Raw genomic sequence first — 13,712 nt, 5'->3', positions numbered from 1 at the left:
AAACACCAAGGCGCACGGAACGCTGTTACCTTCCCACTGAAGTGGTACCTATTTATCTACTTGCAATTTCTTGCTTTCGAACTGCTAGGTTGGCAGGAGCTGGAACTAGAGATGGGAGCTCACTCCGTCATGCAGCACACTCGGGTCTCGAACTGCTTAACTACCGATCTTCCACAGCCTGCAGTTCAGCATCTTAACCACTTGAGCCACCGCAGCTCAACAGGAGTCAGTTATAAAAAGAAACAGAGGGTAAAAATGGTGTTCTGGAACACATAACCCTCTTGTTGTGTGTGTGTGTGGACTGGGGCATTAATCCACATTCACACATGCAGAATTACTCCAATGGCAAATTGTACCTCATACGTGTAAATGACTAAAGCACAGATTTTAGGTGCCTGCACGCGAAAGCTTATACCCAGAATTAAACTTTGCTGGTCTTAAAGGTGCCACCGGACTCAAACTTTGTTCTATTGACCAGAACACAGGGACTACCACAAATAACCTCAAACCAGCACACTGCGTCAGATTGCTTAGGACAGAATGATTTCACACATTCAAATGAGAGGAATCTCTGATATAAAAGATTAATTCAGTACACATTGGCAACACAGCAACAAAAGGGCTTTTCGGTGAAAACAGATCACATAGTACAAATTCAGGTTTGCAGCCAGGAATACACTTATTTAAAGGGGGTGGGGACTGCAGTCAGTCTTGGCTGTCTGAGGAGTGGGCCAGTGTTTTCAAACATACATTTGTCCCATTCACAGAGCACACGCTTAAGTGCACACTTGAGAAGATCGTGTGTGAATTGAAGGGCTCTGCAAAAGCTCTGGTATAAAGGTATCAGTTCTGTGAACTTCTGCACACGGGTTATTTGTTCCAAGTTTGGTGCTGTTTGGGAAGTGTCCCCCCCACCCCCATTGTGGAGCATTTGTGCAACTTCTGGAATTTTCCTGGCTTTTCTCCGATATTTCCCAAGTCTGCTTTCCTATGAAGTTTTGGGAAAGATTGGCAAACCTATGGCACGGGTGCCAGAGGTGGCACTCAGAGCCCAGACCATCTTTAAAGTGTCGAATTCTCTGCCAAATAATTTTAAGTAAATGAAAGCATTTGGGATTGCTTTCCTTACTTTGTTTGGATCATCTTAAGTTAATGTATGAGTTGTTTTTTCTAAAGTAAAACCTAGGTATTCAGGTTAAATTGCCATGTTGGCACTTTGCGATAAATAAGTGGGTTTTGGGTCGCAGTTTGGGCACTCGGTCGCTAAAAGGTTCGCCATCACTGATATATGCCTTTCCTCTTACATCTTGACAACAAAAGGGGCTAGAAACTTACTTTAAACTAAGTAATAGGAGGGAAATCAGAGTGTGTCAGACACAGATTGTTATCAGGGTACAAGCAGTTAAACAAAATTGAAAGATCCAGTTTTGCGTGGGAAAGGAATGGCTGTTGCCAGAAGCCTGGGGCAGGGAAACTGTGAGGAAACTTGCCATGTTGGAAGTCCTGTTGCCACTGTGCACTACTGGTAGCTGCAGCCGCAACAGGGAAAACACACCAGTCTGTCCACATGTGGAAAAAAAACTTAATGTAGGGAACCACCTCAGTGCATGAATGTGATGATTGTTGTGGCTGATGAGCATTACTTTAAAGGCACTTTTATGTACCTTTGGGGAGCTCGAGGTTTTAATTAAGGTGTAGGACAAAAATTATGCCCGCCTGCAAATCTGTCATGCAAATCTGCAAATCTGAGGAGAAAGACTTCCTCCAATGGAGAATGACGTGTCTGATGGATACAGGCTCCCTCAGATGCAGACTTGAGTGTCATAGGATCAAACCCTGGTACTCATCAGGAATTAATTAATTATCGTATGGCATTGTGTGTCGTATAGCCAGGAGATCCAAAGATTGTCTGGCAGCCAGAAGTTCTAGCTCATTAGTGTCATGGACTACTAGGCGAGGAGCTCAAATTATTTTTTGGGCTGAGAGAGCTCTGGAAAAGCTGTGACTGAACCAAGGTCACCCAGCTGGCTTCATGTGGAAGACTGCAGAATCAAACCCGGTTCTCCAGCTCAGAGTCTGTTGCTCCTAACCACTACACCACACTGGCTCTCTGCTCATTGGGACATACAGTCGAACTGAACAGAATCCACTTCTTACATAGCAGTGGTTTTACCGCACAGAGGAAATCTCGGGTGGGTGGAGATTTGTTACGTGGGGGTTGGGGGGGATGTCACCAGCTATCCTTAATTTTTTCAAAGTAAATTTTAAAAAGTAGGACCCAAAGACCAAGCAATACCAGAGGCAGCGGAGCAAGAAATGGTGTTGCATAAACACCCCGTGCATGCTCTAAGAGCCTCACTTCCTTATAATTACTGCAGGTGTTCCAGGCCTCGTCTGTAAAAGAGTTAGTGTGGTGGGGAGTGTCGAACTAGGGCTTGAGCTGAGTTCAAATTCCGAGGAATTCACACATGGCCAGTCACAATAAAATTGCGTAGCCTTGGGCCAGTCACTTTCCCTTCACCCTAGCCCACCTCACAGGGCTGCCCTGTAGATGAAATGGGGGAGGGAAGAAGTTGATGAGTGACCAGGGGTCAGTCACTCTCACCCTGACCTACCTCGCAGGGCTGTCCTGGGGATAAAATGGGGGAAGGAAGAGCTTGAGGGGTGACCATGGGTCAGTCACTCTTACCTCACAGGGCTGTCTTGAGGATAAAATGGGGGAAGAGAGAGCTTGAGGGGTGACCAGGGGGGGCCTTTTCACCCTAACCTACCTTGCAGGGCTGTCCTAGAGATAAAATGGAGGAAGAGAGGACTTGAGGGGTGACCAAGGGGGCCCCTCTCACCCTAACCTACCTCGCAGGGCTTTCCTGGGGATAAAATGGGGGAAGGAAGAGCTTGAGGGGTGACCAAGGGTCAGTCACTCGTACCCTAGCCTACCTCACAGGGCTGTCCTGAGGTTAAAATGAAGGAAGGAGAACTTGAAGGGTGACCAAGAGTCTGTCCCTCTCACTCTGATCTACCTCACAGGCAACACTCCCTCTAAGCTGTGGGGTCTTGTGAGCAAAAAGTCTACTCTGTGAGCTACTGGCATTAAAGTTGTGAACGAGCCATTTGGCTACTGCATAAATTAGTTTGCTCTGGAGCCATCCCTTCCTGAGCAAAGACAAAAATGTGTGAGCCTGAGGCTAAAAACTGTGAGCTAGCTCACACTAACTCCGCTTAGAGGGAACACTGCTCACAGGGCTGTCTTGACGATAAACTGGGGGAAGAGAGGACTTGAGGGGTGACCAGGGGAGTCCCTCTCATCCTAACGTACCTTGTAGGGTTGTCCTGAGGATAAAACGAGGGATGTTTGCCGGGGGAAAAAAGGGGGGGGGGAAGACGTGGGGGGGGGCCGGGGGGGGGGGGGGCTCTCACTCTAATTGACCTTGTGGGGCTGTCCGGAGGATAAGGTGGGGGGGAGGCAGAAACTGAGTGGTGAGTCCCTCTCACCCTAACCTACCTTGTAGGGCTGTTTTGAGGATCAAATGAGGGAGTCAGAATTTGAGGGTTGACCGGTGTGTGTGTGTGTGTGTGTGTGTGTCAGTCCATCTCACCCTAATATTGTTGCCAGCCTCCAGGAGGCACCTGGAGATATCCCGCTATTACAATGTCTAAATAAGACCAGCAACAAATTGATCTCTAGATGACCAAGATCAGTTCCCCTGGAGAAAATGGTTGCTTTGGAGGGTGGACTCTCTGTGGCCTTGTACCCTGCTGAGGCCCCTCCCCTCCCCCAAACCCACCCTCTCCCGGATCCACCCCCAATTCTCCAGATATTTCCCAACACAGACCTGGCAACCCTGCAACCTAACCTACCTCGTAGGGGACTGTCCTGGAGATAAAACGGGGAAGTAGAGAGCTTGAGGGGTGACGGGGGTGTGTGTCAGTCCCTCTCACCCTAACCCACCTGAGCCAATGTTCCCTCTAAGCTGTGGAGTCTTGTGAGCAGAAATTCTACTTTGTGAGCTACCGGCATTAAAGTGGTGAGCAAGAAATCTGGCTCCTGCATAAATCAGTTTGCTCCGGAGCCCTCCTCCCTGAGCGGAGACAGAAATGTGTGCGCCAGAGGCTAAGAAACTGTGAGCTAGCTCACACTAACTCAGCTTAGAGGGAACACTGCGGCCACCTCGTGGGGCTGTCCTGAGGATGAAAGGTGGGGTGGGGGTGGAACTTTGTGTGCCCACCACCGCTTGGGACAAAAACACACTCCGCAGCCTCTGAGCCAACCCCCGGCCGGGCTCCTTCTCCGGCCAATCCCCAGCCCTCCCACGGATTCCGAAGGGGACAATCTGCGCCTTCGCCTCGACTCAGGGGTCAGCTTCTGTCGCGGGGAGGGCAGCGGGCGGCGCTGGCTGGCTGGCAGGAGGAGGAGGAGGCGCCCCGTGCCCGCACCCCGGAGAGAGGCCGATGGCCTGGAGCGCCCTGCCCGCCGCCTCCTCTCACCTCCCGGGGGGCAGAGGGGCGGAGGCGGAGGGAGCGGTGGGAGGGGAGGCATTGGGTGGCACCTCTCCTCGGGCCGGGAGCCGTCCGACCCAGCGCGCCTCTCCTCCTCCTCCCGTCGCCATGCCCGGGAGGAAGGTGACCCTCTGCAGCTGGCTGGGCCTTTTCGCCCTCCTGGCCCTCTTCGCCCTGGGCATCCTGGTGGGTGAGTAGCTCGGCTCTGGGGGGCGAGGGAAGGGGAGAGCGGCCCCGCGCGGGACCCGACGGCGGCGCGAAGCCGGGGTCGTCGGAACGCTTTTGGACCACCCCGTCGCGTCGTCGTGCAGGACGGGCGCGAGTTCGAGGTCAGCCCGAAGCCGTCTGCGTATGCTCAAGAGCACTCTGGTGTGCTGGAGTTTCATGGCGTCGGGAGACGGCGCTGTCGGACCTGGGCGCTAGTTTCCTAGAAAGGGGGTGCCGCGTCGGCTGACCTGAGCTCCTTAAAGGAGAATTTGGGTGTGTGTGTGTGTTTGTGGATGTATGAAAACATTCTGGGGCAAAACAAGCCCGGGTACAAATAGGGATCCCAACCAATGTTCCCTCTAAGCTGTGGAGTCCTGTGAGCAAAAATTCTACTTTGTGAGCTACTGGCATGAAAGTTGTGAGCGAGCAATTTGGCTGCTGCATAAATTAGTTTTCTCTGGAGCCGTCCTTCCTGAGCTAAGGCAAAAATGTGTGAGCCGGAGGCTATAAAACTGTGAGCTAGCTCACACTAACTCAGCTTAGAGGGAACACTGATCCCAACCTCCAGGTGGGACCTGAGGATCCCCCGAATTACAGCTCATTTTCAGAAGTCAGAGATCAGTTCCACTGGAGAAAATGGATGTTTTGGAGGATGAAATCCGTGGCATTGTACCGCACGGAGGTCCCTGTCCTCCCCAGGCTCCACACCCAAATCTCCAGGCGCTTCCCAACCTGGATCTGGCAACCCTAGGGACAAAGGTGTTGAGTGACAAGGGGTTTTGGCCCCCCCTCCCTTTCCCGGTGCAATCCGGAACAGAGCTGCGCTTTCTAAATCCCTGGAGTTAGAAGGGTGTAACTGTGTTCAGGATCGCACTAGAAATCCTGCAAAAAAAAGTAGTTCCACAGGGGTTGCCAACTGGAAAATGCCCAGAGCCTGGAGAGGGGGGAGTTTGGGGGAGAGGAGGGACTTCTGCAGAGATGTGGTGCCTGACAATCTCTCCCCCAAAGCTGCTGAAGATAAATTGCAGTTTGAGGGGAACTCCTGGCCCCGCCTGGAGGTTGGCAACCCAAGCATCCCAGTCTTCCAGCCCTGATCAATAAAATGGGCTCTCCCATGCACCCCACCCCTTTGTTGCACTCCAGAGGTGCAACTTGCATCATGCAAGCATCCCATTGTTCTGCTTTGGGACAGAGACAGAGGCCCACAGGTACCTCATCTTTCCCAGAGAACTGTTTGGGCCCTGCCTGAGAACTGTTCAAGAAATACAGGTTTTTAAATGCGGGCCTGAGATTTTCCCTTGATAGGGGAACTTGTTTTCAGCAACTTTTTTTTTTTTTAAGCTGTGCAGACTGCAGTCCTGAGAAAGTGCTTACAGAGAGTAAGAGCTGGTTTGGTGTAGTGGTTAGGAGCACAGACTCTAACCCTGGGAGAACCGGGTTTGATTCCCCACTCCTCCCCATGCAGCTGCTGGTGTGACCTTGGGTCAGTCACAAGTGCTCCCAGAGCTGTTCTTTCATGAGCAGTCCTCGAAAGAGCTCTCTCAGCCTCACCTACCTCACAGGGTGTCTGTTGTGGGGAGAGGAAGGGAAATGGATTGTAAACCACTCTGAGACTCCTTTGGGTAGTGAAGGGCGGGGTATAAATCCAATCTCTTCTTCTTCTAAGGGGTGATCACTTATAAACTGGAGTGGTACACAGTTCCCTCTACTACCTCAGAAGTCTCCTGGCTATTTCTGTGGCATCCGTAGTTCAGACAGAAGGGTGGGAAAGGCCTTATGAGGGCCCTTGGAGGAAATTGTATGTGTGCCTATGGAATGTACCACTTTATTTACCACGAAACAGACGCAGTGGACTTAACAGTGCTATCCTCTGGGCATGTAAAATGTGGTCAAGATTCAGCCGACTGATGGCAACCCCACAGAAAAAGAAGAAGAGATTGGATTTATACCCCGCCCTTCACTACCCAAGGGAGTCTCAGAGCGGCTTACAAACTCCTTTCCCTTCCCCTCCCCACAACAGACACCCTGTGAGGTAGGTGGGGCTGAGAGAGCTCTTGACAGAAACGGCTCTTTTTCAAGAGCAGCTGTGCCAGAACTACGGCTTGCCCAAGGTCATCCAGCAGGTGTAAGTGGAGGAGTGGGGAATCAAACCCGGTTCTCCCAGAATAGAGTCTGCACACTTAACCACTATACCAAACTGGACTCTACACTACACCAAAGTGGACTCTGCTTAGGTTCTGAGATCCACTGACGTCCATGGGGTTTAGGATGCCGCGGTAAGAGCTGGTACTGCAGCATGTCAGGCTAGGACAGGGGAGACCCAGACTGGAACTTCCACTCGGTCTGGAGGACCTTGGGCCAGTTATAGAATCAGTTGGAAGGGACCTCCAGGGTCATCTAGTCCATCCCCCTGCACAATGCAGGGAATTCACAAATACCTCCCCCCCACACCCCCAATGACTGCAGTTTCACACCCAGAAGACATCAGAAGAGCCCTGCTGGATCAGACCAGTGGTCCATCTAGTCCAGCATCCTGTCTCACACTGTGGCCAAGCCAACCAGTTCCTCTGGAGGGCCAACAACAGGGCACGGAGGCCGAGGCCTTCCCCCAGTGTTGCCTCCTGGCTCTGGGATTCAGAGGTTTAGTGCCTCTGAGTGTGGAAGTTCCCCTCAGTTGCCATGGATAGTAGCCACTGATAGACCTCTTCTCCATGAATCTGCCTAATCCCCTTTCAAAGCCTTTTATTCCTGCGGTTACAACTTGCCTCACAGGGTTGTTATGAGGATAAAATAGAGAGAACGATAAAATGGAGGAGAAGAGAAGGATGTAAGTTGCTTTGGGCCACCATTGGGGAGAAAGGTGGGATATCACTGAAAAAAAGAAAAGCGGGGGGGGGGGGGAAGAAAAGAAATACTTCCTTCTTGATGGACCCACTTTCAAAACTCTGTCAGCCACACAGTTGCTATTGGAAATCGCAGTGGCGTGGTCAGAATCCCTGGCAAGAGCAGTTAAATGATTCTTCGTACAGGGATCTACTGGATTATATGTGACAATGAAGGGGGAAAGTCCAAATGTTGTCCCCGCTGTGCTTGAGGGAGGCTAGAGGGGGGAAGCCAGTAGAGCAGAAGGTACAGCGACCAGATTCCCTGGCGACAGTTTGGGATTTTGAAGAGGCGAAACGCTGCCTTTGGTCTGAAACCGGGGCCGATTTACATTAACTCCCTGCCCCACCGCCTCTTCTTTACTTATCTAATCTACATGTCGTTTGTGATTTCTGTAGTGCATAACTTGCAGCCTGGTCTGAAGCCAGTTTATTCAGAAATAAAGTATTGACTTCAGTGGGGTCTGCTCCCAAGGAACATCTGCATCATACATAGGGTTGCCAACCTCCAGGTGGTGGCTGGAGATCCCTTGGGATTACATCTGATCTCCAGGCAACAGAGATCAGTTCAGCTGGAGAAAATGGCCACTTTGGAAGTTGGACTCTGTGGCATTCTACCCCACTGAAGCTCCTCCCCAAATCCTTCCCTCCTCAGGCTCTACCTCAAAAATCTCCACCTATTTCCAAACCTGGAGGTGACAACTCACTAAGAATCATGAATGCAGGGGAAGAATGGATTGCACCACTTCAGACTGCTGGAGGCAAGAGCATGGATAGGAATCTTCTTCTTCTTCTTCTTCTTCTTCTTCTTCTTCTTCTTCTTCTGTTCCCCTGGAGCAAAAGGCTGCTTTGGAGGGCGGACTCTATGGCATTGTCCCCCACTGAGGTCTCCCCTCTCCCCAAACCCTGCCCTTCCTAGACTTCAGCCCCCAAATCTCCAAGAGTTTCCCAACCCCAAATTGGCAAACCTTGTGTGCAAATAAAAAAACGACACAGAACCGAAAAAGAGCAGATGGAGCCGTTCCCCCTGTGCTGCTAGTTTTCTAGTGTCATGGAGTTTTCAATGCAAAATATTATGTACAGAAATCACACACACGCCACAGTCCGAAAGGCCGCAGTCCATCCTAGTGCCTTATTCTCGGGCGTGTGTGAACGACGCCTCAGCCGTCTCAAGACTGTAGCAATGAGAATTATTTATCTGTTAAACTCCTCGAGGGCCGACTGTGAACCGGGAGGCCTTTCTGCTGAGCCTGAGCATTGCATAACACTTCTGGTTTACAAAACCCACAGCTCTATCCAAACAAGTTTTTTCCCCCCCTTCTTTTTGCTATGTCGGTCACAGAGAACAAAGAAGACCATACAAGGACGGCGCTCACTTACTTATTTCTTTGCAGCGGCTTGCAGGGAACGAGGCACCCATTCGTCTGGAGCTGCAAATCGCACATTTGAAGCCTTTGCTTCTTGATGTAGCAACGCCAGGAAAGAAGGGCTGCCAGGTTCCTTCCTTGCCACTGACAGGGGGTGGAGCGGGTAGGGTTGCCAGCTCCAGGTTGGGAAACTCCTGGAGATTTGGGGATGGAGCCTGGGGAGGACGGGGACCTCAGAGGGGTGCAGTGCCACAGAGTCCGCCCTCCAGAGCATCCATTTTCTCCAGGGGAATCGATCTCTGTGGTCTGGAGCAATGCTCCCTCTAAGCTGTGGAGTCTTGTGAGCAAAAATTTTACTTTGTGAGCTACCGGCATCAAAGTTGTGAGCAAGCGATTTGGCTGCTGCTTACATTAGTTTGCTCTGGAGCCATCCTTCCTGAGCTAAGACAAAAATCTGTGAGCCAGAGGCTAAAAAAACTGTGAGTTAGCTCACACTAACTCAGCTTAGAGGGAACACTGGTCTGGAGATGAGCTGTAATTCCGGGGGACCCCCAGGTCCCACTTGGAGGCTGGCTAGAAAGACAGCAATATCCTCCTGCTGCTGTGGAGTTGCCACATTTGTCACGAGTCCCTGCTCTTCTGCCATGACCTGCAGAAATTAGCGTGTGGCTGATGCCGTCTCCATGCCCTGCAATGTTTCCCAGGTTGCTTTGTTGTCGTGCTGGTAAAGGCTAAGGAGTGGGCCAGCTTTCTTTCTTTCTAGGCAGTCGGCAACTGTTGTGTGGCTCATGTTATCTTTGAAAACCCTGCCTTAGTCGTTTGTGCTCATCAACTGTGGTTGCCAACCTCCGGGTGGGGCCTGGCGATCTCCCAGAATTGCAGCTGATCGCCAGACGACACCAACCGGTTCGCTCTGGAGGGTGGACTGTATGGCACGGCACTGAGGTTCCCTCCCTTCCCCAGACCCTGCCATCCCCAGGATCCACCCCTAAAATCTCCTGAAATTTTTCCACCCAACCTTAGTTTGACTCATAACAGAATAAGAACATAAGAGAAACCAATGTTGGATCAGGCCAAAGGCCCATCCAGTCCAGCACTCTGTCATACAGTGGCCAAAAATACCAGGTGCCATCAGGAGGTCCAGCAGTGGGGCCAGGACATTAGAAGCCCTCCCACTGTTGCCCCCTCCCCCAAGCACCAAACAGAGCATCACTTGCCCCAGACCGAAAGTTCCTATCTATCCCTTAAGGCTAATAGCCACCGATGGACCTCTGCTCCATTATCTAATTCCCTCTTGAAGCTGTCCAAGCTTATAGCTGCCACCACCTCCTGTGGCAGTGAATTCCATGTGTTAATCACTCTTTGGGTGAAGAAGGACTTCCTTTTATCCGTTCTAACCCGACTGCTCAGCAATTTCATGGAGTGCCCACAAGTTCTTGTGTTGTGAGAAAGGGAGAAAAGTACTTCTTTCTCTACCTGCTCTATCCCATGCATCTCTCCTTATATATAATTGAATAGTGGGTGCCAAAGTTCTAATTCTAAAATGCACTCCCTTAGTGTATGGCTGATGGCACTGCTCCTCAGCATATATCGCCACCAATCAGAAGGCAAAGCCCGGGTCCCGCCCACACCACAACTGCTGCGACAACCTGGTCTTTTGCATATGGAAGCTGATTGGACTTCAGTCCATTCCACACCTCAAACTCCCCCGCCCCTGCAAGGCAGTTGGAATTTTCAGTTGCATAACATACCTCATAGGGGAGAGGAGAATGGGTAACAATGGTTACCACTCTCCAGGTGAGGGCTACAGATAACTCAAACATACAACTGCTCTTCAGGTAGCAGAGATCAGTCCCTCTGGAGAAAACAGTGGACTGTCATTAAACCCTGCTGAGGTCGCCACAGAAAACTGACACTGTTTGCCCAAAGCCAGAGCACTCTCCCAGAGCCTCTTTCTAGATCCCGTTGTATTTATTTCCGCAACGGGCATTATTTCTAGTAATCTTATAAACCTCGATCATGTCACCCCTCAGCCGTTGTTTCTCCAAGCTGAAGAGCCCCAAGCGCTTTAACCTGTCATCATAGGGAAAGTGTTCCAACACTGTGCTAGTTTGGTGTAGTGGTTAAGAGAGCAAACTCTAATCTGGGAGAATCGGGTTTGATTCCCCACTCCTCCACCTGCAGCTGCTGGTATGACCTTGGGCCAGTCACATTTTTCTCAGAGCTGTTCTCTCAGGGCTCTCTCAGCCCCACCTACCCCACAGGGTGTCTGCTGTGGGGAGGGAAAGGGAAGGAGATTGTAAGCCGCTCTGAGACTCCTTTGATGGGGTATAAATCCAATCCTCTTCTTCTTCTTCTCTTGTTAAGTAGCCACCAGTAGCGTTTCCAGCCTCCAGGTGGTGGCTGGAGATCTCTTACTATTACAGCTGATCTCCTCCAGGTAACAGAGATTAGTTCACCCAGAGGAAATGGCCATTTTGGAAGTTGAACTTTGTGGCATTATGCCCCCAAACGCACCCTCCTCAGGCTCCACCCCTCCAAAACTCCTGGTATTTCGTACCCGGAGCTGTCAGTTCTGGCCCCTGGACTCTTGCTTTATTATCCTGCTACAGACCAACACAGCTTCCTATCTGGAACCTACCAGTAGTTAAGCACCTTTGAAAAATAAACCAAACATGCGCTTGGGGCTTCATTTTGCCTGGATCCGAAAGAGAGAAAAGTTAATCACCGTTTATTGTGACACATTGCAGGCTGGAGTGTGAAACCTGCGGGCCAGTCAGCAAGCCCTGCAGGCCTTCATCCAGATGCAAGAAGACAACTGTTTACAGAAATGAAAGCTGCCAACATCAAGGAGTTTCTGCGGTAAGCATTCAGCTTCCTTTGATCATGAACTGATAAGATTCCAAGCCAGCTGATAAAATTCCAAGCCAGCTCTGAATTTTTAGAGCACTGGGAGAGACAACCTGAACTAAAGAGAGCCAGTGGTTAGGAGCGTGGACTCTGATCTGGGAGAACCGGGTTTGATTCCCCACTCCTCCACATGCGGCTGCTGGCGTGACCTTAGGTCAGTGACAAGTTCTTTCAGAGTTGTTCTCTCAAGAGCGGTTCTCTCAAAGCTCTCTCAGCCCCACCTACCTCACAGGGTGTCTGTCGTGGTGGTGGGGGGGAAGGAGATCGTAAGCGGCTCTGAGACTCTTTCAGGTAGTAAACGGCGTGGTATAAATCCAATCTCCTCCTCCTCCTCCGCATTTAAAAAGGGGTAGGAGTCATGTAGCCATTTGCAACAGTGTCCAACTGCTCTGCCCTTGGTCACGTTGCATTTTTCCGTGTCCCTTCTAGCTCTTTCACGAAATTCCCTCACGTGGCCGGAACGGAGCAGAATCTTCACCTGGCAAAGGAGATCCAAGCTCAGTGGAAGAACTTCGGCCTGGATACAGCCAAGCTTGTTCACTACGACGTCCTGCTTTCCTACCCAAATGAAAGCGCCCCCAACTATGTGTCCATTACAGATGAGCACGGGAATGAGGTAACGCGGTTAAGCTATTAAACAGTGCAGGACAGGGTTGCCAGGTCTGGGATAGGAAATTCCTGGATATTTTGAGGTGGAAGCTGGGGAGAGAACTCAGCAGGGTATAATGCCATCGAGAAGGGGTCTCCAACATGGTGCCTGCCAACATCTTTTCTGGCGCGCGCCAAGTGTTTTTAGGGTGGGGCCAGGTAGGGCTTTTCCCCAGCAAGGCTTCTGATTGACTTTTGGAGATTTGATTGGCTGTGCTGATTTTTTAAATATTGTTTTGGTGGCAGGTGCCACCACAGCACAAGGATCTAGACTGTGTTGCTGAAGGTAAGCTGTGGCAACCATTTTGTGGCTGGCTCTGCCTCCTGTGGCAGCCATTTTGTGGTAACCATCCTGTTGGTAGTCCTACCGTGCTGTGTCAAAATTTCAGATGTGCCCACAGGCTCAAAAAGGTTGGGGACCCCTGCCATAATGTGTGTTTGTGTGTGATGTGTGTGTGTGTGTGTGTGATGTGCCATCAAGTCTCTTCTGGCCTCCAAAATGTCCTAACAGCCTTGCTCGGATCTTGCAAACTGAAGACCACAGCTTCCTTGATTGATTCAAGCCAGTTTGGTGTAGCGGTTAAGTGTGCAGACTCTAATCTGGGAGAACCGGGTTTGATTCCCCACTCCTCCACTCATAGCTGCTGGATGGCCTTGGGCAAGCCATAGTTCTCACACTGCTGTTCCTGGAAAGAGCAGTTTCTGTCAGAGCTCTCTCAGCCCCACCTACCTCACAGGGTGTCTGTTGTGGGGAGGGGGAAGGAAAGGAGTTTGTAAGCCACTCTGAGACTCCAAGTGAAGGGCGGGGTACGAATCCAATCTCTTCTCTTCTTCTCATTTTGGGTCTTCCTCTTCTCTCGCTGCCTTCAGATTTTCCTAGCATCGTCTTTTCCTGTGAATCTCGCCTTCTCATAATGTGACCAAAGTACAATAACCTGAGTTTAGTCATTCTAACTTCTAGGGAGTGTTCAGGCTTGATTTGATCTGGAACCCACTGATATGTCTTTTTGGCTGTACACGCTATCCTTAAAAGTCTCCTCCAACACCACATTTCAAATGAATCAAGTTTCTTCCTGTCAGCTTTTTTTTCATTCTCCAGCTTTCACACCCGTACACAGCGATGGGGAACACTGTAGCAAGAATTATCTTGATCTTTTTGTCAGTGACAAAAATCCTTACACTTAAGAATCTTTTCTAGTTC

General features: G+C 50.6%; 1 protein-coding gene across 1 annotated transcript in view; it reads left to right on the top strand.

Annotated features, from left to right (window-relative positions):
• Window positions 1-11,768: 11,768 nt before the first annotated feature.
• Window positions 11,769-13,712, top strand: part of LOC107124069 (N-acetylated-alpha-linked acidic dipeptidase 2-like) — a 42,872-nt gene continuing 40,928 nt past the window's right edge. Inside the window, exons 1-2 of the mRNA XM_015427456.1 lie at window positions 11,769-11,815; window positions 12,293-12,479. Coding sequence (XP_015282942.1) covers window positions 11,784-11,815; window positions 12,293-12,479 — 219 coding nt within the window. The 5' untranslated portion in view covers window positions 11,769-11,783. The remainder of the gene's footprint in view (window positions 11,816-12,292; window positions 12,480-13,712) is intronic.

This window comes from Gekko japonicus, unplaced genomic scaffold (assembly GCF_001447785.1).
Source record: "Gekko japonicus isolate JY-2015 unplaced genomic scaffold, Gekko_japonicus_V1.1 scaffold3076, whole genome shotgun sequence".
NCBI classification, from domain to species: Eukaryota; Metazoa; Chordata; class Lepidosauria; order Squamata; family Gekkonidae; genus Gekko; species Gekko japonicus.
The sequence above is the reverse complement of the archived record's forward strand: the minus strand, read 5'-3'. Positions and strand labels throughout refer to the sequence as shown.